Here is a 20,345-nt window from a genome sequence, read left to right as displayed (position 1 = left end):
TATTGCCATAACTTGGCAATAGCCATAACTATGGCTATGCCACGTGTGTCTCTTAGATACAGTGAGTACCAAAATGCCACTGAAAATTTGTCACACTTTCTCAAGGATGATACAGTTTGATAACCTCGAGTCAAGACCTGCAATATGTGTGATGACAAACTAGCTGCCTTAAACTAGCCCACTGAATGAACAATGGGCTTTGAGGTCGGTTCCATAATCATTAATAATCAAGGAACTGACCTCACAGCCCATTGTTCTTTCAGTGGTGCTAGTTTCAGTCATTGTTCAAAGGTACTGTTTATAAGGTTGTGAAAATCCTGCAGTCAGCTGAGACTCAAAGTCGTCACTTAGAGGAGTGACAAAATGTTCCTCCCACTGAAGACGCTACGTCCAGATGAACAGAACTTTTGGGGATTTACTTACTTGGATGACTGAACATGCATCAAGACATAGCTCCCATAACAGAGGTGTGGGACAAGTGGGTAAAGGTTCTTCAGATTTTAGATTTTTAGTGAGTTTGGGTCATTTTTGACCCTAGGCGTGTACAGGACATGAGGACAACAGGAGGGCTAGAGTGTCTTCCTTAAAAGATGCAAAGCAACTTGTGTTATTAACAATTTAAGAGAAAATTTGGTCAAATACACTTACTTAGCACCTCCTAAACCCATCACTGTGCAAGCTTTAGACAGCCTGGAGGTGCTGTTGCCAGTACCCAGTACATCTCCGCATATTAAAAATGAGCCACTGACCTTGATTGCTTTTGGGGGGGAAAAACATATTTGCCCATTCATTCACTTGTGCGTACAGCCTTGGGAGTGTGGAGGGTTAGTGCCACATTACTGTATGTGAAAGCAGCCATTTTGTGTCCCCCTTTACTCTAGTATCCTAATTATGAAGCAGGAATGAGTGAAAGACATCAGCAGCAATGTGTGGACAAACTGAGTAAGTGGCTTCTCCTCCTCTTCCCCCACCTCGCACTTCTCTGCCCAACACCATTAACTCTCCTTTGCTCTGCTCTACTCTCAAAGTGAGCACCATGGAAGGTGTTTGGGTTAAGTCAACCTGATTTTGATCTGTACAGGATTTCTTTTGAACATCAAGCGGAGGGCGGCTAAATCCTCTTCTTAGGAGCCCCCCCCCCCCCCCTTTCACCACCTCCACCTGTTCATTACCTTTATTCACAAAATATGCAACATTTTATTAAAGAGAAGTAGGGATTGTGCTGGTAAACATAAAGTTGTGTTCACTCTTTGCTTGGCTAACAACATATATGAATTAATTTGGGGACATTGCAATTACAAGTTTAGTCGTATTTTCTTTAATAAAAAATGCAGCAGTTATCAAGAATAATGTAAATTCATACAATGTGCCACTTAAAGAGTATATCATTACAGGGAGACATTAAAAAGGTATTTTCTGGAGACTGTACAAATGTGACTTTGATCTGTAAGATGGGCAGCAGGGGGGTGGGGAGGTAGAAAAACTGAATAAACAAAAAGACAAAAAAATGTTGGGACAAAGTATGGCAGACAAGAGTGTTAAAGACTTTTAAATCATATTACATCAGAGCAGTATAACCAATCATGCTTACACTTAAAAAAAAGGACACAAATCAAGTTTGTATATGTCACAGTTGGTGGAAAGGGAGAAATAAATGATGCACAATTTGGAAACATACAACCTGAGCTGGACATTCAGCAGAGTAAGAGAGTATTCTTAGAGTAAAGAAAAAGAATAAATATAGAGTTTAAGGAATCATTTAGACAGTTTGGATAATATGCTTAATGCTTTTTTTTACTGAGACTTTGGAAGACTGATAGCACTCTTAGAGTTTTAAATGCAGCTAGAGATTGGAGGCAATCAGCCGAGCAAGCACAGAAATTAAGAGATGAATTCAATATGAACTAACTGTTATTAATAGGGATGAACAATGTACTAAAATCACAAGTTCAGAAAGACTAGCAGACATAGGGTAGCTCCTCCTAATTGTTTCCAGTCTCCAACTATCCTTGCGCTCTACCTCCATGTATAAAGGACAACTTATCCATTGGCTTGTATTTTGTCATATACTAAGCAGATATTAAACACTGCTAAATATGCAAAATATGCAAAAGGTCATCTCTGGGAGGCAGTGCATACGAGCACTAGTTTCTGTTTGCACAGGCTAGGTGAGGGGCAACCAATCAAAGAAAGTATACTTTTAAGGAGCAGGAAGTTAAAAAACAAAACAAAACAAAACAACAGCCCAAAGCATAAATAAATAAAATATGGATTGTTTTTGTGTGAATTCTGGTGAATAAAAATGTAGCTGGAATTATAGTCTCCCCTTAATTTAAAGGAGGTCAGCTTGTCCCAGAATCAACAAGAGAGCAAAATCTGGAGCTAGGAGAATTGTAGCAGTGCTGATAATAGAGCCAAATAAAGCCAAGTAGAGCTGACAGAGCCAAAAAACTAAACTAGGGTGACGAACAAAAAAATGCTAGATTGAGAGAAAAAAATGCTTCTAGTAAAAAGAGGCTGTCACAGAGATGGCTACAGCTAAGATCATATTAAAGTCATAAATGTATATAAAATGCATAAAAAGGACTACAAGCAGATATTAGAAAATATATTAATTTCTTTTAAATAAAATTACACTTATTGCCCTTTCTCAAAAGTGTACCTGACAGTGTTTTGCTTGGAATAACAGTCATGGAAGATTTTAGATGTACAAAAGTCTAATAAGACAGAAGGCAAGTATGTTTTCCTTTCTCCTCTTTGCCCTGGTGCTGTGCTCTTTTACAGACAAACACATGTAAGTTGTCCACGAAGAAGAAATACATCAATCCCTTTGGTTTCTAATGGTCTAATGTTATAAAACCACTAAAGGAGTCCTGTTTGGCCGGTTTACTGATGTGCTGGCAGGACTGCTGGTGCTACGATGCTCCAAGCTCGCTCCACGTTCCGGTTTGGACCAAGGCGCTCCAAGTTGTGGCCATGGATGTGTGACCCAGACTGAGACCCTGATCAATGTCAAAGTCTTAGATTCTGGAAAGAAGCCTGCAGCCACAACCTGATCACATCTGGTCAGACCTGGAGCTTCCAGACCACAGCTGAGGTCTAAATCCAACCTGATCCCAGGCAGAAGCTTATTTTTAGCTCGATGCAGTTCAGGTATGGCGACACAGCAGCCAGGCACTGTTTTATTCCTGATTTACTTCCCAACACCGTCCCTGGCAAATATTTTTTTAAAAAGATAGAAAACCTGCATATTTTTGTCAAAGCGCTTCCCTTTTCTCCTTTTACAGTCAGTATGTCTCTCAGGAGTGAGTCCAGCTGACTGGAATCCAGTGTGTCTCTGTCTCCACTTTCTTTAGTGCCAACTGCAGCTCGCTGAAGGCAACATCGAGGTTGTCGTTGACTATAACCATCTCAAAGAGATGGCTGTACTGAGTCTCCATTGTCTGGGCCGTGTTCACCATCTCCTGAAAGTCTTCCTCCTGGGAAAAGAGGGAAGAGACAAAATAGATGGAAGTTAAAAACACAAAACGAATAAAATCTCTTTCGTCAGTCGTCCAAGTGACTGATGAAACGTTTCTCCCACTGAGAACGCTACGTCCAGATGAACAGAATCAACTTTTGGAGAACTTATTTTATCATTTATCATTCAAGTAAATACTGCCTTTCTAAATGAGCCCAGGTATCTCTTGGTAGGTTAGGGTGCTGTGTTTTTACTGGGAACACTTAACTTTAAATTGGACTTTAGCTCATTTTCGCTGCTTGTATCTGTGATCTCGTTCTTTCAATCACTACCCAAAGTTCATGACCATAGATGAGGGGAGGGACATAGATCCACGGATGAATTGACAGCTTTGCTTTTACACGTTGTCATGATGAAGCTGTCTCTTACAGGGACTTTTGCCAGCAGTTCCTTCAGAATGTTTCTGGTGGTTTCTGCTTCATAATGGATTAGCTGTGTTTTTGTCTGCCCAACAAGAACATTAATCTGAGCAGGAAGCCGTTTAAGGAACAGCAAGCTGGGTTTGGAAGATGAATAGAAAATCAGAGAACTTAAAAAGAAAAGATTGGTTTAGGATGATGCCTCTTCTGGGGGACCAAACTTGAGAAAAAGCACACCCGGGACTCGTTTATTCCCACTAGGTGGCCTAATTTCCACAAGAAGTTATGTAGCATCTTGTGCCTGTTTAAGTACTTTGTAACAGCATAGATAAATTTCATTGCACAGCAACTAAATACTGAGTCACAGTTTAGGTGAACGTTCCCCCTGTTTTTATTGTAATTCTTTTATTTGTAGCCTTTATACATTTGTTGCTTTTACCTTACAGGACTATAAATCTTTACGCATTTCAGTGGCATGAAGCAGCACGTGTCAGCCTCAGTATCCTCTTTTACAAGCAACCACGTTCTCTGCTGGACACCTGCTTTGTTGTGCCAATAAAACCCACCTGTCTTTGCGTTTTAAAAAAGTGTCAGAAACCAAAGAGATTTCCTCAAATCACTTTGAAATGCCTGTGGTTCTTTCAGATTGGGTGCCAGTTTCTATGCTAACCACATTACAGCTGGGTTTTTGCATTACATCAGATTGTTTTGCTTGTATTCACATCACGCTTCCAGCCAGCTCGACTGAAACAATGAGACGACTGTTCCTCGGCCTTTATCATTAAAGCAGACCTGTCTCTTGCAAAGAAAAATACAGCTAGCGTTGGATTGAAAATGTCTGGGACGACTTGCCCAACAACAGCTTCCCTTCATTTAATAGTAAATATAAGATGGGTTTGGGTCTGTCAGTGTACATGAACATTTACACAGAGACTTTGTTTGTTAGCTGGTTGAAATACAGCCCGCTGTCACACAGCTTTATAGAAGTATATTTGTATTACATGAGAGAATAACAGAAGCTAATAAAGGGACGTTAAAACTGCAACAGACTGTTCACAACCAGATTGCTTCTGACAACTAAAGCTTATTGTTCTCAAGACCCAGCTGGGGAATAAGGAGCGGACTGAGACAGAATTATGTTTACCTGTGTGAATAATATAAGCTGATGCTGTGTCTGTATCAAGGTTTAACAAGCTGACCTTCAACCATAAATTCACTGCATGTTCTAGGTGAAAGTGTATTGTACTCTAGCATTTTCCTCAACACTTATTACCCATAAATGCACTAAATTATGCCTCAATAAGTCGGATCCTATTATATTTTGTGTGAATATGACTTGACTAACTATCAGCTCTGGGCATATGTGTTGTAACTTTTTTAAACAGAGTAATGTTTGACCTTTTGATTTGACATGTGAGTTAAAGGTAAATCAACACATGTGGAAATGAAACCACTGGCTATCGACTGATGACAAATTAGCTTTTTATTAGCTTTCAAAAGTTTTCTACATTCCTAAACAATGACCCCTTTGGCTCAGATGTCTGCTGCCTATACCAGAAGCCCTGAAATATTGCTAGTTGTTCTACAGAGGTCAACTAAAGTCCTGTGACTGTATCACTGCAGATTGCATGTGTGTGACTTGTAGTTCATCGTAATATAATTGCCAGAGACTGCTTATTTTCAGGTCATTTCAGATCGGGTCTGACTACCAGGCTTTTAATTTTTATGGGGTTGTGTTTGGGAAATTAATTTGTACCAGTTTGTAATTTCTCTATGGTCCATTCTGGTGTCAGTATAGAGTTGATAGAGCTATGACTAGAAATGTATCAGTGGAGTCATCAACTGATGTGGAATTAAGATCTGCTGGAATTGCAGCTTAATTTGACTGCATGTCCTGCCTGAAGTAATGCTATGCTTGATTTGACAACTTTAGGAAGGTTTAACTGCTATATTAGCTCAAATAGAGCTGTTGAAACTGAAGAGAAATATTTTTATTTCACAGTATCACGTGAACCGTGCTTGAATGAAATGTACAGGATTGTATTCGTTCCTTGTTGGTCTTCAGAACGGCCATTTGCCCCAAGGCTGCACTTTGAAAACATCTGTTTGAATCAACCAAGCACCACGATGTACCTCAAGCAAAAAATACATCAGAACAAATCACATAAAACAGGTCGTGTGGACAGAGAGAAAGATACATTTAAACCCGACCAAGTCACAGTTACACAGTAACAATTTCCTCTTGCTTTTCTATCTCAACTTAAGCAGGGAGGTAATATCTGATTAACATACGATATAAACTATCAGCCATGTACAACCCACACACTAGAAATAAGTTTTTACCGTGAAGGGTTTGGTGGAGTCCTTGTCGTCTTTGCCTGATATAATTTGGGGTTTCTTTCTGGTCTCTCTCAGTCTGTCGACGGTCGGGGGCTTCACGAACACAACGAAAGGTTTAAACTCTGCTGTTCGAAGATGCTTTATTAGCTGAAAAGAATAAAAGTGGATGCAGAGAAAAAGGAGTTAGGCATTTGGCAGCACATTAAGACGTAATCACAAAGTGTGTCACGTATGGTATAAACAGACTGTGAAAAAATTAATAGACAAAACGTTTAAAAATATAATCCTGAAAAAAAAAGGTTGCCAATTCATGGTCCACTTGTAATAGTGATATGAACTGGATTATGGGGTTGTCACAAAGTCCAGTTTAACAGATTCAGTCTGCTGATTTCCAATCGAGAAGATATTAAAAATTAAAATCTTCCTTCTATTTTTAAGCAAAGACATTTTCTGCCTTAAGTTCCTCAGACATGAAAAGTTGAGGCTTTTCTTCCATTCTCTCATTGTAAACCGAATATATTTCTGTTTTGCTGAAGCATTAAATCTTAAATTACCTTTTAACTTATTGACCTCTCTAGAATGAAGAAGTCTTTGCATAAATGACTTATTAGTTGGACAGAACAATTAATAATGACCACAGAGCAGATGACTTCCCATCATTCTGAGTGAATCTAGAACTTTGAAATCATGTTTATAGTTTTTGTCATTTAAAAATGACTCACAAACACCAATCTGAGGGATAAAGATTACTCACACTAACTCATCACAGCTTTTAAATTCTTTTGGAAGATAGTGGAGGATATATATGTTTTTATTTATGCCTGATCTTTGTGTCTGTCTCTTCTTTGTGGTGACAGTTTTCTGAAATAACATGCCAATCTGGTACCTCAAGGGCCTTTCACATAGGATATGGCAAGTGCAGAGCTCTGAAACCCATTTGTTTCTATTGCTTGCGCCACTCAATAACAGTTTTAAAGAGCAAGTGCGCCGGTAAGAGTACTCTTGCATGCAAGGGTCAACGTTTAACTGGGTTAAACTTGGTTAAACTTTGACTGCTGCGACGTACCGTCGCACGACCAACAGAAACGAAGCAAACAGCCCTACTAAGTTCAACCACACAATGAATGAAAACAAGGAGGAAAAGTTGATTGTGTGTGTTTCCGAGTTCAACAAACTTCATGACACAAGTTGACATGCATACTGAGACTTTGGGAGGAAACAACACAAGTGTTCACTTGTGGGGACAGTGCCAAAGCTTTCTTTTTTATGGATGAGAAATAGCTGGTCCATCGAGTTTTCGACGTACAAGAGCGCAACAACCACTGCAAGACAAATTTTAGGCCACTCGCTCCAGCTCGTGGTAGGTGCGCCCAATGTGAAAGGCCCTTCAGAGGTATGAGAGAGATGAGATTTGATTAGAGGTGGTGTCTGGTGTCTGGTTCTGGCATGATCATCTGACCTTCTTGCTATGCTAATAGCAGTGGGTCAAGACCCACAACTCACAACAAGATGGATAAAAAACTTAATGGAGAGGCAGCAGCGGAACCACTGGGAAACAGCTTCCATCATTCACTCAGTTGGTCAATAACTGAGAAATGGCATTACTGTGGAGGTTTATGGTGACATAAGCCAAAGAGGAAATCTTCAAATAAAGTAACAGGGCGATCTGCTTCTGAGACAGGTAGTTTCCAAAACAGGCTAAGAATACAGTACAGGGATGGTGAGAAAGAAGGTGTCACTCACATGAGGCTGGACATCCAGCAGGCACACTTTCTTCTTTGAGAGGATTGAACGTATCGAGTCCAGACTTGTGCCGTAGAAATTCCCTTTGTACTCGCCATGCTCAATGAACCTGAGACATGAAAAGAAGAGTGATGAGAAAAAGCACGAACGCACATCTTTGGATGGACACATGGACAAAGTTTCAAATAATTATGTCAGTTTTTAGAAGAGTAATTACTGTAATCTGAGTTAAAGCTCAGGCCTTGTACCTGAGCTAAAAGAGGTTCTTTTAGACTGTGACGAGACAAGGATTATTTTTAACTGCATATATTGTCCAAGAAAGAAAATATAGATCTTGAAATGAGCATCAGGAGGACATTTTTAAACTAGTTTACATAAAACAAACAAACCTTTTTCCACTGTATTAGATATGTTAATTTGTGCTTTTAAGATTTTTTTATATATCCTCATAAGAGCAGGATTTTTTTTTTTAAACAGCAACTTTCAACTTTCATTTTTATAATTAATTTTCTACAATCACTGTGATTTCTGAGATTAGAGTTTTGAGAAATGGTGATAAACCAAAACAATTCAGAATTGTTCTCTCCATTGTAGTAAACATTAAAGAAAGGCCGTTTGAAATAGAGACGTACAAACATATAATCTACACACAGCAGGATATCCAAAAAAGTTGTTCTCTTTTTTTTCCCAGGGAAAAAGTACTTTTGTTTTGGCCAGAGTATGAATATCAATTGTTCATCTCTGCTGCATAAAGTCTGAATGTGTGTTGTGATTGAATTCATCAGTTTTGCTTACTTGTTGTTTTGGATGTCCGTCTCAAAGAGCTGCTTGGAGATGAAGTGGTAATCCACACCATCGGTCTCCTGGTTCTTCTTGGGTCGACTGGTGTCTGAGTGAAAGAAGATGAAGATGGAAAGAGAGGGAGTGATGCCTGTGAGTCATTGCAATGAATAGTGCAATGCTCCTTGTGTGCAACAAGCAGAGAGACAGAGAGAGAGCCGGTGGTCTCCAAAGCTCCGGTTTTCAAATTAACAAAAAGAAGCAACACTTTTGGGCTTAACCCGAAACAACAGCAAGTGTTAAACATATCCATGTGTCCACTGGCAGCGATCAAACATTCAAAAAGAGCGAGACGAGACACTTTCCGATTCTCCTTCCTCTCAATGAGAGCCAGGACCTGTGCCATACGTTTCCTATACGGGTCTGAATCAGACTGTCTGGGCTCTATTAAACAACAGCAGCACAGGTCACATTTGAGAACAATTAACAGGCTGTGTGGAGAGAAAAAGGCCACGCCAATGGGATTTTAATACCGGGGACATTTCAAGTGTCAGACTTTGGCTGGGGGAAGACAATAAAGTCATAAAACTTGGTTATAAAAGTTTTTTTTTCAATAATTAAAAAAATCTCTCTATGTAAAGAAATATTTCAAATAGTGAGAACAGTGAGAATAATACAGCCACGTTTTTATTACATTTTATTTTATTTCATTTATGTTGCATCCTCAATTCAAGATAAAGCACAGAACGGAAGAAAGACAGAAACTTTAGTTTCGGCACACAAATGTTTAAAGGTTTCTTTGGGATGAAACAAAGAGAAAAGAGATTGTTGGGAACACCACATTTAATGGTCAGCGAATTAACTTCTATTCTATTAACTAGTATAAAGCACACATTCACATATAAGACGCAGAGATAAGAACAAAGAAATATGCAGAGCGAAAGACAAATGAACTGTACTGTTCAGCCAAAGTTTGGTGGGCTTAAATCAGAAGAGTGAAGTTATCTTTTTTCCTCTTTTTTAATTTAACCTTTATTTACACAGGTAGTCACACTGACACCCAATGTCTCTTTTACAGGACACTTACGTGGAATGGTCACACTGAAGTGCTGGGGGTCAGAGATCAACAGTTTCTTCTTCAGTTCACTCAAGCCGACACCTGTGGGTCCTACACACAAACATCTAATTATAAACTCTGCCAAACTCCTCATCACGTTATTATCACATCCATAACATGATATGAGACATTCAAACTTTCTTTCGTCTGTACTTGGTGGTTAGAGTTGCCGAGGTTAACTCAAGACCTCAAACACTAATGATGAGAATATAAATTCAAATGTCTAATAGGATCAAATGATGAACTAATGAAAATTTGTATCCAAAAGATCTAAAGTTACTTTCTGGTTATTCATATTCACTTCTTAGGAACAGATGATAGAGAAACATAATATTCAGCTTCTCTCTTGCAGAGCTGGGCCACCTTTATTGTTTCTGTCGTCTCTATGTGACAATGAGATTGAAGGTGAGGATTTTCATTAAATTCGGTATCCTAACAGCAACAGTGTGTGAGGTAAGCAGCGACATCAGAGTTTGAGAACTTAAATTTCTCTTTACTCACCTACTAGCACCACCAGCCTGTGTTTGTCTCCCCTTTGCCTGCGGTACGGGACGACTTCCTCGTATGTGGGCACGTCAGCCATGTCGTACATTTCACTCTTCTTCGCCTCGTACATGGACTTGGTGGTCTTTCTGTCTCTCCTGCTGAGGCGAAAGCTTCTCCTGAACCCAGCTGGAGGTCAGCATGAGCCAAAAGAGGAGACAGAAGAAACAGATCAATCAATACAAAAAAAGAAAATTCTTTGTCAGTAGTGTAAAATCCAGCACAACCGTATGTACACATACAAATACTGTGGACTTCAATTTATAGTTGTTTCAGGATCTTGGCAAACACCTCCACACAAACATTACTTTCCCCAGGTGACATCAAACAGGTGAAAACTCATCATAGGTCTATCATCATCCAAAATACAGTCCCTCTCTCCTCTTGCACCCGCTGACACACTCACTAAAATAACACAGGTAACTAATTACACAACAACAACAACAACAACAACCATCCTGTCTTCCATACCAGTGGAAACTGTATTACACAGAGAGGATGACAATGAATGTGCTCCAAATTTTAGAACAAGTCAGGTATGGGTAAACGAAGCTTGCTCATTTGTTCTGGAAAGCCTCATAAGATGATCCAAACACGAACAAGTTAGTAAAAAGAAAGGAACTGGCACAAAGTTCCGATCTCTACTTTGATTCAAAGCCCCTTCAGTAAAGTAGAAGTGCAAAAATGTGAAGGAAAAAGATGAGCATATTTAACACAAGCTGGGACGACGCACACTTACACACAGATACATACAGGAAGCGACTTTACTTCCACAAACAAACAGTTAAATGAAAACAGAAAGTTGGTGTAAAGATTGAAATCAGTGAATGAATCTAAGCGTCATCAGCTTAAATGTAAATTAATCTCTACACTTGATGTAACCTAACACTGACCCCCACAGCTGCTCTGTATCAGCCCAACACAGAGCTTTACTGTGATTTCACCACATTAATGCAAGCTAACCTGTTTATTCTGCAAATATGATATTATAGAAAGACAAAGTTAGTATACTCACACAATGAAAATAGACCATTTGTCAAAACACATATGTGATATGTGATTAAAAATTTTGACATGTAACCTTTAAATCTGCAGGTCATTAAATGTCCCAGAGCAGAGATCAGCTTTAAAAATAATCTCTACTCTTTCTCTCCTGACCTGACTTTCTTATCTTTCTCTGTCTCTGAGTGAAGTTAGCTCTCTTTCTTTTCTCTCCTTGTGAAATACAGCAGCTGGACCTTTAACTAGCAACACACTGAGACGAACAGCACACAAACAGCTTGAGTCTGCTGATGTTTGTTGAGCTGATAGAAATGTTGTAGAAACATTATGTTGTGAAGCAAGGTTACTCCCTTTATACTCATTCCTCTTTTGTAACACTAGCTACAAGCTGACTAAAACATACAGACAAACGCATTTTTTCCGACTCAATTTCAGCTGATACTGTTGAGTCTAGAGTAACGAGCCTGTTTTAAAAATGATATTTGTGCAAAAATGTAGAGAATAAGAGTAAATACTAAGGTAAAGTACAGATACCTGAAGGTTCTACTTAAGTACAGTAACGAAGTAGCCTCTAAACAGTGCTTACTAAGGAGATATCATTCTCAAGTTTGCAGGCTGTAAAATCAGGAATCTGTTCATCCCAAAGTTGTGCTCAAGAATGACTCTGGCAATGGAAGTTACAGACGTTGCATCATTGAGAGGCATGGGGAGAAAACAAACCAAAAACTAAGGACAACAACTGCCGCCCCCTCCCACTCCTTTATTTCCCCATGCAACCTCAGCAGCATTGCAAAAGCATCTGTAAGTTCTAAGATTTCAAACTTTTAGGGACAGGCCAACTTTAAATCATACAACCACATCCAACAGGCTGAAAAGCCATGCAGCAAGTACTCTCATAGAGAAGATGTTATTATAACTCACTATTTTTTACTTCTTCTCCCGAGGTTCTCTCATTAAGTGTGCCTATGCCAAAAGGCACACTTATTACTATTGCTCGGATTTATTATTATTATTATTATTATTCTTTTTCCGCCTGAAATTTTGGACCGTAACTTGCCCCACAGTTTTGAGACAAGGTTCACATATGATATATCATTGTGTGCGGCTGGAGCTGGAATGAGTTGCTATGACTTTTGGTGGTTATTACTTCTATAGTTTTTTAAATATTAATATTTTAGTGAAAATTTTCCCACGCTTATGTGCCGCACAGTTTTGACACAAGGGTTACATATTTTACATCATTTTGTGCGGCTGGGTCTGGACTACTATGCTATGACTTTTGGTGTTCATAACTTTTATAGTTTTGTAAATATTTACATTTTAGTGCAAATTTGCCTTAAAACTCAAAATCCCACAATGCAAAGCACGCCTCTACCGAGTGAAACAATGGCGGCCACCATTTCGTTTAATATATTGCTCTTATTCGTGTTTCTAGGTCACAAAGTAAACTTTTAAGATATTTTCAGGTGAGAATGTAGGTGTGTAATCGTCAAATATCTGCTCGTTTTGTCAAAACATCCCATATTAGCAAGAGATTTCTCACGATGTTGCTGCTAGCCGCGGCTAGCTAGCGAACGTAGTTTGACCGGAAGTGTGGCGTCCCGCTTGCCCTTCACAATAAGAGCATTATAGCGGATTATAATGGGGGACGCTTTTATTTTGTATAACTACCGGAAGTAGTTCCTGTGTACTGACGGTTGCTTAACCTCGCACTAATGCTATTTAGTTGCATAGTGTGAGCAGTTTGAAGTGTATTATATATTTCTGATCTTTATATTTGATTATGTTAACTATGTTGTATTATGTTTATATTTGAGTATTTGACTTGTCTATTCTCTTTATTTAGTGTTATAAGAGATGCTAAGCACTAACTTTAAAATGGATATTACCAACTCACAACTGAACCGCGTCCATGCTTACTGATGTTACTGATTCATTTTAGTAATTGACTAAGATGAAGCATTAGCTTTTCAGCTGCAGTTTGCTGGTGATCCTGCTATGTTAGTTTTGTGTCATACTCATTCCTGAGACCGTGGAATTTTGTAAAAACATGATTATTTTTGCTTAATGTGTTTTTTTTATATATATGTTGTTGTATTTTACTATGTTGATAATCACGCAGTGTTTACTGTGATGTGCAAAGGGCCAGCAGCAGAGTTGGAGTGGTGTTTGCCCCAGCATCTGAATAAACGGAACAGTCCGAGCCACAAATTGAACGCCTGGTTGAATTGAACTACCTGGGGCCAGGTAGGGCATTAACAGGGAGAGGGGGACACAAAGATATACTTTTCTTTCTTACTCTCATATAAAATATTTAGCTTTTATTAAATAGTGATCTGAATCTTACAACCAAAGTTTGTATAATAATACACAAGATTGGCTGTAGACTATGTTAATCATTCAGAACACTGTGTAAAAATAACAAAAAACAAAAAGTGAATGCAAAAGTGCATAAATATTTATTTTACGTGTTTGATGTGTGTGGCAGGGCGTGGTCTGCAGTGCCGCTGCAGGGGAGGTGGACCCACCTCAGGGGCATCTGCAATCACGCCTCTCAGGTGTAAAGTCTGTGCTCTCTCTGCTTTTTGTTTTTTTGTATGTGTCGGGCTGTGAGAGGAAAAGCTACAGCCAGCTGTTTGGGTACAGCAACTATGTGTGAAAAGTGGTCCATAACGTAATGCTTCACAGCGTGTTCATGCAAACATTGTCGGGTCTGCTTATGAACCTCTGCGCACAGCGTCTACAAATCGGGGCTGTACGAAGTCACCTCATCTTTACACAAAACTGTAAGCTGTCATCTGTGAGGTGCGAGCGGTGTTTGGGTTTTATCATAGTTCATGGTGGAGAATGGCTGCTCTGCTGAGTTTTGCTCTCTGTAGCCGTTTGAATGGCAAACTACACTCATTGGCGGCGGCATAGGCACACTTAAAATTTCTTCAGAAATTTTCGCTTTCTAGTTTCATTTAAACCTCGTTCTTGGCTGCTGGACTCAAGGTGCTGGACTTTTTTGGGCAAAAAAATGGAATAATGTTTGGCAGAGTTCGGCTTTGGGAGTGACCCTGATTGAGCTTGGCAGACATGACTCAAATGTAGTATTTATAAACTTGCGTGTGCTCTGGATATCCTGTGAAATCTGGAGTCTAAATGTGCAAATGACAGTGGTAATAAAAACACGATGGGAAACATTTTCTGTACAAGACAGGGATTTGGAAGCAGCTCTCTGGAATTAAAGTGGTTGCAGAACCAAAGTGGGCCATGGTAATTGTCATTAAGTCTGACTGGAACCACATCAGCAAGACCGGCCTTCATCCGGACCTCCACAATGCAGCGAAGCACACAAACCTTTCTTTTAAGCCAACTCCAACCAGAACCTCTCAAAGAAGTCCTCAGACCCACAGCAGAGGCAGAACAGGATAACTACATACTGCAAATCCATGACATGATCTGCCAGTGCACTCATGCTGTCAGCATGGGAGCACAAATAGCACAGCACAGTGAGAAAGTACAAAACTATTAAAGTCCAAAAAGTGAATTATGTAAGAAGGTTTAAGAAGTGAATTATTTGCCCCACAAGTGCTCTGTGAGTTAGAAGAACAGGTCAAAGGTATGAACAACTGTTCCGTCCCGTGAAACATGTATGACTTAATAGTTCTTAGAAGATGATATATGAAGGATTCATGTGGAAAAAACAAAACTTGTACTTGGCCACTGTCCTCATATTTATTGTAACAGTGAAATGACCACATCTGGCAGGAAAAGGCAAGAAGACAAAAGAAGACAATCTCTCACCTAGGTGAAATCCACCACTATAATCAGCATCCTCTGGTGATGAAAAGAAAGGAGCCAAAGAGAACCACAACATCAAGTTAAATAGAATAGTCAGAAATGAGCTGCGGCCCTCTAAATATGATAAAGGGAAAAACACACAGGTGCTGTTAAGAAGAGAGTGATCAGAGTGGTTTGGGGTAAATTTTGCTTGAGTTACATTTTATAGTGTGTTCGTTATTTTTAAATATTGGCCTTTGCCCAGAATGACAGCCACGCATGTAGAGGTAAATTCAAGGACAGGTTACATATAACCTCCATCTAGTGAGCAGCTAAAGTTGACCAAAATAAACAAAATACTCTCTTTTTCTTTACAGAACTAACAATGCTGAAAAATGTTGATGGTCCCAGCTAACTGACTAAGCCCCATTTAGCCTTACAGGCCACTACATTCTTGGCTGTGGTGTTGGACGATTCTTGGAGACAGTGAATCAGTTTGTGCTGTGACTGAGTCCAACAAATATTACTTGTGACGGGATGATTCTCAAAAATGATGTCCACATTTGTGAAAATGAGTCGAGGAAAGATGAGGCTTTGTAAAATGTTAAAGTCAATAAAATCTATGAGGAACCATTGACTGTGACAACTAATGTTACTCTTAAATGGTGAATAGCTTTAATGGGTCAATTGGGGAGATGAGGTAAGAAGTGGACCTCATTACACACAAATAGCATGAAGGGGAACCAATCACAGATGGTTGGGTTAGTAAAGTCCTACTCGGTGGAGGATGTCAGAAAAGTAGTACCTTCAATCTCTTCAGCTTTGAGTGCAAGAGAAGCAAGGAATGGAAATTAGGTAATACTAAACAAAATATTAGATTAGGAAAGTAAACATAACTCAGGGATGAGGAAGAAATATAAGAAGAAACCTACCAAACTCTACTGTCACGTCATCTTAGAAAAGCAGAGCAAAAGACAACAGAGAGAACATTATAAAACATTTTAAAGCTGAGTGCCACATCCACAAACATCCTATGCAGGTTCAATTCAGTCATTTCTCACAAAACACTGAAAAAGCAAACAATTCTCTTCAGTTTTGTAATGTTTGTGAAAAATACCGAGCTTGACCACTACACTGTAACTCCCAGTATCACTCTAATGGTATCACTAGTTTAACTATCTACGTTTCAAATAATAAAATAACTCAAGTTCCACTTGGTTCTGAAACACTCGTCAGGTCTTCCTGAGAGGAAGTTGCAGTACACTCAGCTGTCATGACATAAATTGATGGAACTCATTGAGGAAATCTTATCCTTAACTTCTTTCTTTTTTTAAGGTTGGGTTTAAAAAGAACACGTACAGAAACCCTTCATAAGCCATGCTGCTACTAAAAGGTTACAAAAACACCAGTAAGTGGAGCTTGAGTTCAGGTTTTATGAGAATATAACAAACATTTACTTTCTATTTGCTCCTATTTTGATAGAAATGTATATCCATTGTTACCTAGTGATACACAATCTGCGGTACATGTCTGTGGAGCAGTCACTATTTACAGGGGGGAAAAAAGCCATTTAGATTCATAAGCCTCCAAATGATTGATATTGTAATACTGATACAGTCCTCTGTAAGTATTTAACAGTATGAAGCTCACCTTACATCACTGCATTCATTTTCCAGAGTGTTGTTCAGCATGTCCAGAATTAATGTCTAACCAAAACAACAGTCAAGACCTATCTGTGCAAGGTTGTTTGTAGGCTAGACGCATCAGGCACGAGAGCGGCAGCTGTTCTGAAGTGTGTGTACCTTTATCTGACATCTTGTTTCAAATGTCAGTGGCCAGGTCAGTTTTCCCACTGATGTTGCCCTCTTCCTGCTCTAATGTGGCATCTTAAGTTGGGACAGCGACCTCAAAATGTGGTTTTAAGAAGGATGAGAATTACTGTACTGTGAATAAGAGTTTAGCCAGATTTAATTATCTAATTTATTTGAAACTAAACCTTAAAGAAAGAATGTGATGAAAACTGCCATAAAGATGTATGATTAGTCCACCTTTATCAAGTCCATGGGTGAGCTGCCAGGAATGTTTACATTGGAAAAATCTGGGTAATAATGTAATAATACTGTAATACTGTTTGTCTTCATTCTCTCTTCCGGCAGTGATGATAAGGAGTTGAACTCTGCAGTTGGAGTCAATCACGGACAATTGCTGAATAACAGGCTGCCATCAAAACCATCCTTGTTATTACCCTCATCATCATCACCCCAAGAGTATAAGTGATTATCCAAATTAGAAGCCAGGCAGCCAAGTGACAATACCAGTTCACATGAACTTGTCTTTTATCTTTGCTATCTGCATTATGCACAGCTTTTAGAAAATCAATCATCTCTTTAGCTAGAGTAACAGCCAGAGGGCAAACCCTCTCCTAATTCATATTAAAGCTCCTGCGTGACTACAACAACAATCATATGACCCCCTATGAGCAAGCACTTTGGTAATATTGGGAAGGAAAAACTCCCTTTTAACAGGAAGAAACCTCTGGCAGAACCAGGTTTAGGGACGGGCGGCCATCTGCCGTGACCGGTTGGGGGGAGCAAAGGAAGACAGGATAAAAGACATGCTGTGGACTTAGTGAACAACACACAAAGAGGCTGTAGAAGACACATGGAACAGACTCTGGATAGAAATTTAGAGGGAGAAACATTGAGCAGACAGGAAGGAAAATGAAAACAAAGATAAATCTAAATTGCTTCTCCAGACGACCAGCATAAACTACACAACTACACGAAAGACTCCAGTGGTGGAATCAGCAGAAGGATGAGTCTGTTTCAGAAATGAACTCCACAAACTGTCCTGACCAGCATTCCTCACTTTTGCCATTCTTCTCTTCCTCCCATCCACCTGTTAAAGACAACTGTCTTGTTGTGGTTTATTAGTCGCTAACACAGCAAATAATATATGCTTACATGATCGTCTAGTAGACCTCCTTAGGGACGAAAGAGTCGTAACAGGTTGCTGAAATGCAAGTCTCCTGAAAGCAAAAAGATGGATAAAGAAAGAGAAGAAAAAGGAAAGAACAGAAAAAAGAAAACCATCAGTTTTCATGGTCACTCTGGGAATAATAAACACTCTGCTATGCTACAGAAACCCTGCTCTACAATATCCTTCATTTCTATTCTGTCAGCTGAGACTGGTGAAACCAAAGATTGAGGAGGTGAAGAACAGAACATCTTTCTATTGAAAAAAGTAGAATAATAAACCTGAATATAAAATGTTCTACTCGATCCCTTTACTCTTCAGCCTTCCTCTTTCTGCCCAAGCCTCCTGAGCTCTGTGTAGGTCTGGTGTGTGTTTTCCATCCACTTGCAGTTCAACGTGGATTGGTACCAGCGCTATCATTTTCTGTCATTACTCACTTTGGACCAGAAAATGTGTGGAAACCCAGACTACTTTGGCAGAGTGAAGCAAGAATACATGGATTAAAGAGGGAGAGAAAGGAGATGGAACATCTATGACAGTGACAGCACTGGAGCCAATAAGGTCAGCCTTGTGTTTCTCACCTCTCCTGGAACTGTTTGGATGGTATTAAGCCAGCACGAGGATTTGTGTCGCCCTCGTGTTTGGCCTGCCACCAGGTTGCATCATCTTGGCTCATGATCTGTAGGATGCAACCCTTCTTGAAGGCCAAACCAGCTTCCTTACATGGGATGGTGTTGTCATCTTTTGGGTCGTAGTCAAAGAGCGCCTTCACAAACATCTGTACATCATCATGAGGGAAAGGCAAGAAAACAAAGAGGAGGATTGAAGACACAACAGGAACAAGTTCACTATGTTGTATATAAAATGTTTTCTTTCTAAAACATTGTCATCATGGTTAAAGGTGATTCACCAAAGCTCAGAGTGATTATTCTCAAAAGATTACAGCAATCGATGGTAAACGCTGCAAGTGATGGCCAAGATGGTCTTTCAATGACTTTCCACTATCAAAGGGTCTAAATCACTTAACAAGTGGATAAACCAAATAACAGAGAAAGACAGGACCTACCTGTGGCTCCTTGATAGATGCCTCGTCCTTTGCACCAGGGACAACTTTAAAGGTAATGGCTCCTTGTGACTGTGCCTAAATAATGTAGGAACAGAAGTTGGAGTAATTGTAAAGGATAGTTTTCCTATCCTTTTAAGTATTTTATAAGAGACCTAATCTAGTTACAGTGACATAGCGTCAAGCATTGATTTTTCAACAAAGGAAGGTTTAGTGGGATAGTATAACCATTCTTGACAGAATTAGGGAGTACAGTGCAGGGGTGTAAAGGAGGAGTGTTGAGAGCTCAAAGACTTTTGTGTCTGAGAAGGCCTTAAGAGTTTAAGATCCCAGGCACATGACAGAGCTCATTTAGGCCTGTGACCAAAGCTGCGTGGAGGAACTACACATCATCAGCCTCATCCACAGAGACTCTGCATGTGATCTATCAGCCATCAACACGGCAATGGGAGGCCTGGGTCGTGGATGAGTTGATAAGGGGAGGTTTCTGTCATTATAAACAAAGGCTGGTACCAAGGGAGTGGAGCTGAAAAACCCTCAGTCTCACAAACGTCCATAGAAAGACAAGACTTACCAGAATACGAATGATTTCCTCTGGTTTCTTGTCGTCCACAGGGATTCCATTGACCTCCTTCAGTTCATCCCCTACATGAATTAAACCTGCCACACATAAACAGACGTTACTAATTTGCAGTCATTCTGGCATTCTATTATTTTAACGCCCTGATGTAAGCGAGGTACTAAATTCTGTGCAATCCCAATATATTCCACACTACAGACTTGTATGGCTCTTTTCCACTAGTATCTACTTTGCTCATCTTGACTTGACTCTGTTTTTTAGGGTTTTCTATTAGATGGCAGCACCTGATACCTACTAGAGCAGTCGTTTTGAGCAACCTGAGTTGATCTGAAACTGTGACGTCAACAGACTCCATGCCACCATGTGATGCCAGTCAATTATGTCACTTGATGAGTCATGAAAGTGATTCCTTCACAAACATCAAAACTGCCCTTTTTGAAACACGGCATCCAGGGAAATGGGTGCAGAAAAACCAACAGTGTGATCGGACAGGTATACCAACGCCTCCATGTCCACTGTTGTGTGCTGGGTTTGTGTTGCATACAAATGACATCATG

The 20,345-nt window shown here is 39.6% G+C and overlaps 1 protein-coding gene across 4 annotated transcripts in view; it reads right to left on the bottom strand.

Annotated features, from left to right (window-relative positions):
* Window positions 1–1,301: 1,301 nt before the first annotated feature.
* mpp7a (MAGUK p55 scaffold protein 7a) overlaps window positions 1,302–20,345 on the bottom strand; it is a 67,675-nt gene continuing 48,631 nt past the window's right edge. For 3 of the 4 annotated variants that reach the window (XM_085467541.1, XM_085467542.1, XM_085467543.1), the window contains 10 exons: window positions 19,783–19,868; window positions 19,212–19,286; window positions 18,727–18,923; window positions 18,133–18,197; window positions 10,361–10,531; window positions 9,830–9,910; window positions 8,758–8,851; window positions 7,963–8,071; window positions 6,223–6,366; window positions 1,302–3,479 (listed from right to left, as the gene is read on the bottom strand). In XM_085467541.1, coding sequence (XP_085323667.1) covers window positions 3,300–3,479; window positions 6,223–6,366; window positions 7,963–8,071; window positions 8,758–8,851; window positions 9,830–9,910; window positions 10,361–10,531; window positions 18,133–18,197; window positions 18,727–18,923; window positions 19,212–19,286; window positions 19,783–19,868 — 1,202 coding nt within the window. In that variant the 3' untranslated portion in view covers window positions 1,302–3,299. Of the gene's footprint in view, window positions 3,480–6,222; window positions 6,367–7,962; window positions 8,072–8,757; window positions 8,852–9,829; window positions 9,911–10,360; window positions 10,532–15,193; window positions 15,227–15,974; window positions 15,990–16,101; window positions 16,123–16,671; window positions 16,714–18,132; window positions 18,198–18,726; window positions 18,924–19,211; window positions 19,287–19,782; window positions 19,869–20,345 lie in introns of all 4 variants that reach the window. The other variant, XM_085467544.1, reaches the window with a different exon arrangement.

This window comes from Copadichromis virginalis, linkage group LG9 (assembly GCF_057382275.1).
Source record: "Copadichromis virginalis isolate Kocher_CV1m ecotype Utaka linkage group LG9, C_Virginalis_male_GT1.1, whole genome shotgun sequence".
Lineage (NCBI taxonomy): Eukaryota > Metazoa > Chordata > Actinopteri > Cichliformes > Cichlidae > Copadichromis > Copadichromis virginalis.
The sequence above is the reverse complement of the archived record's forward strand: the minus strand, read 5'-3'. Positions and strand labels throughout refer to the sequence as shown.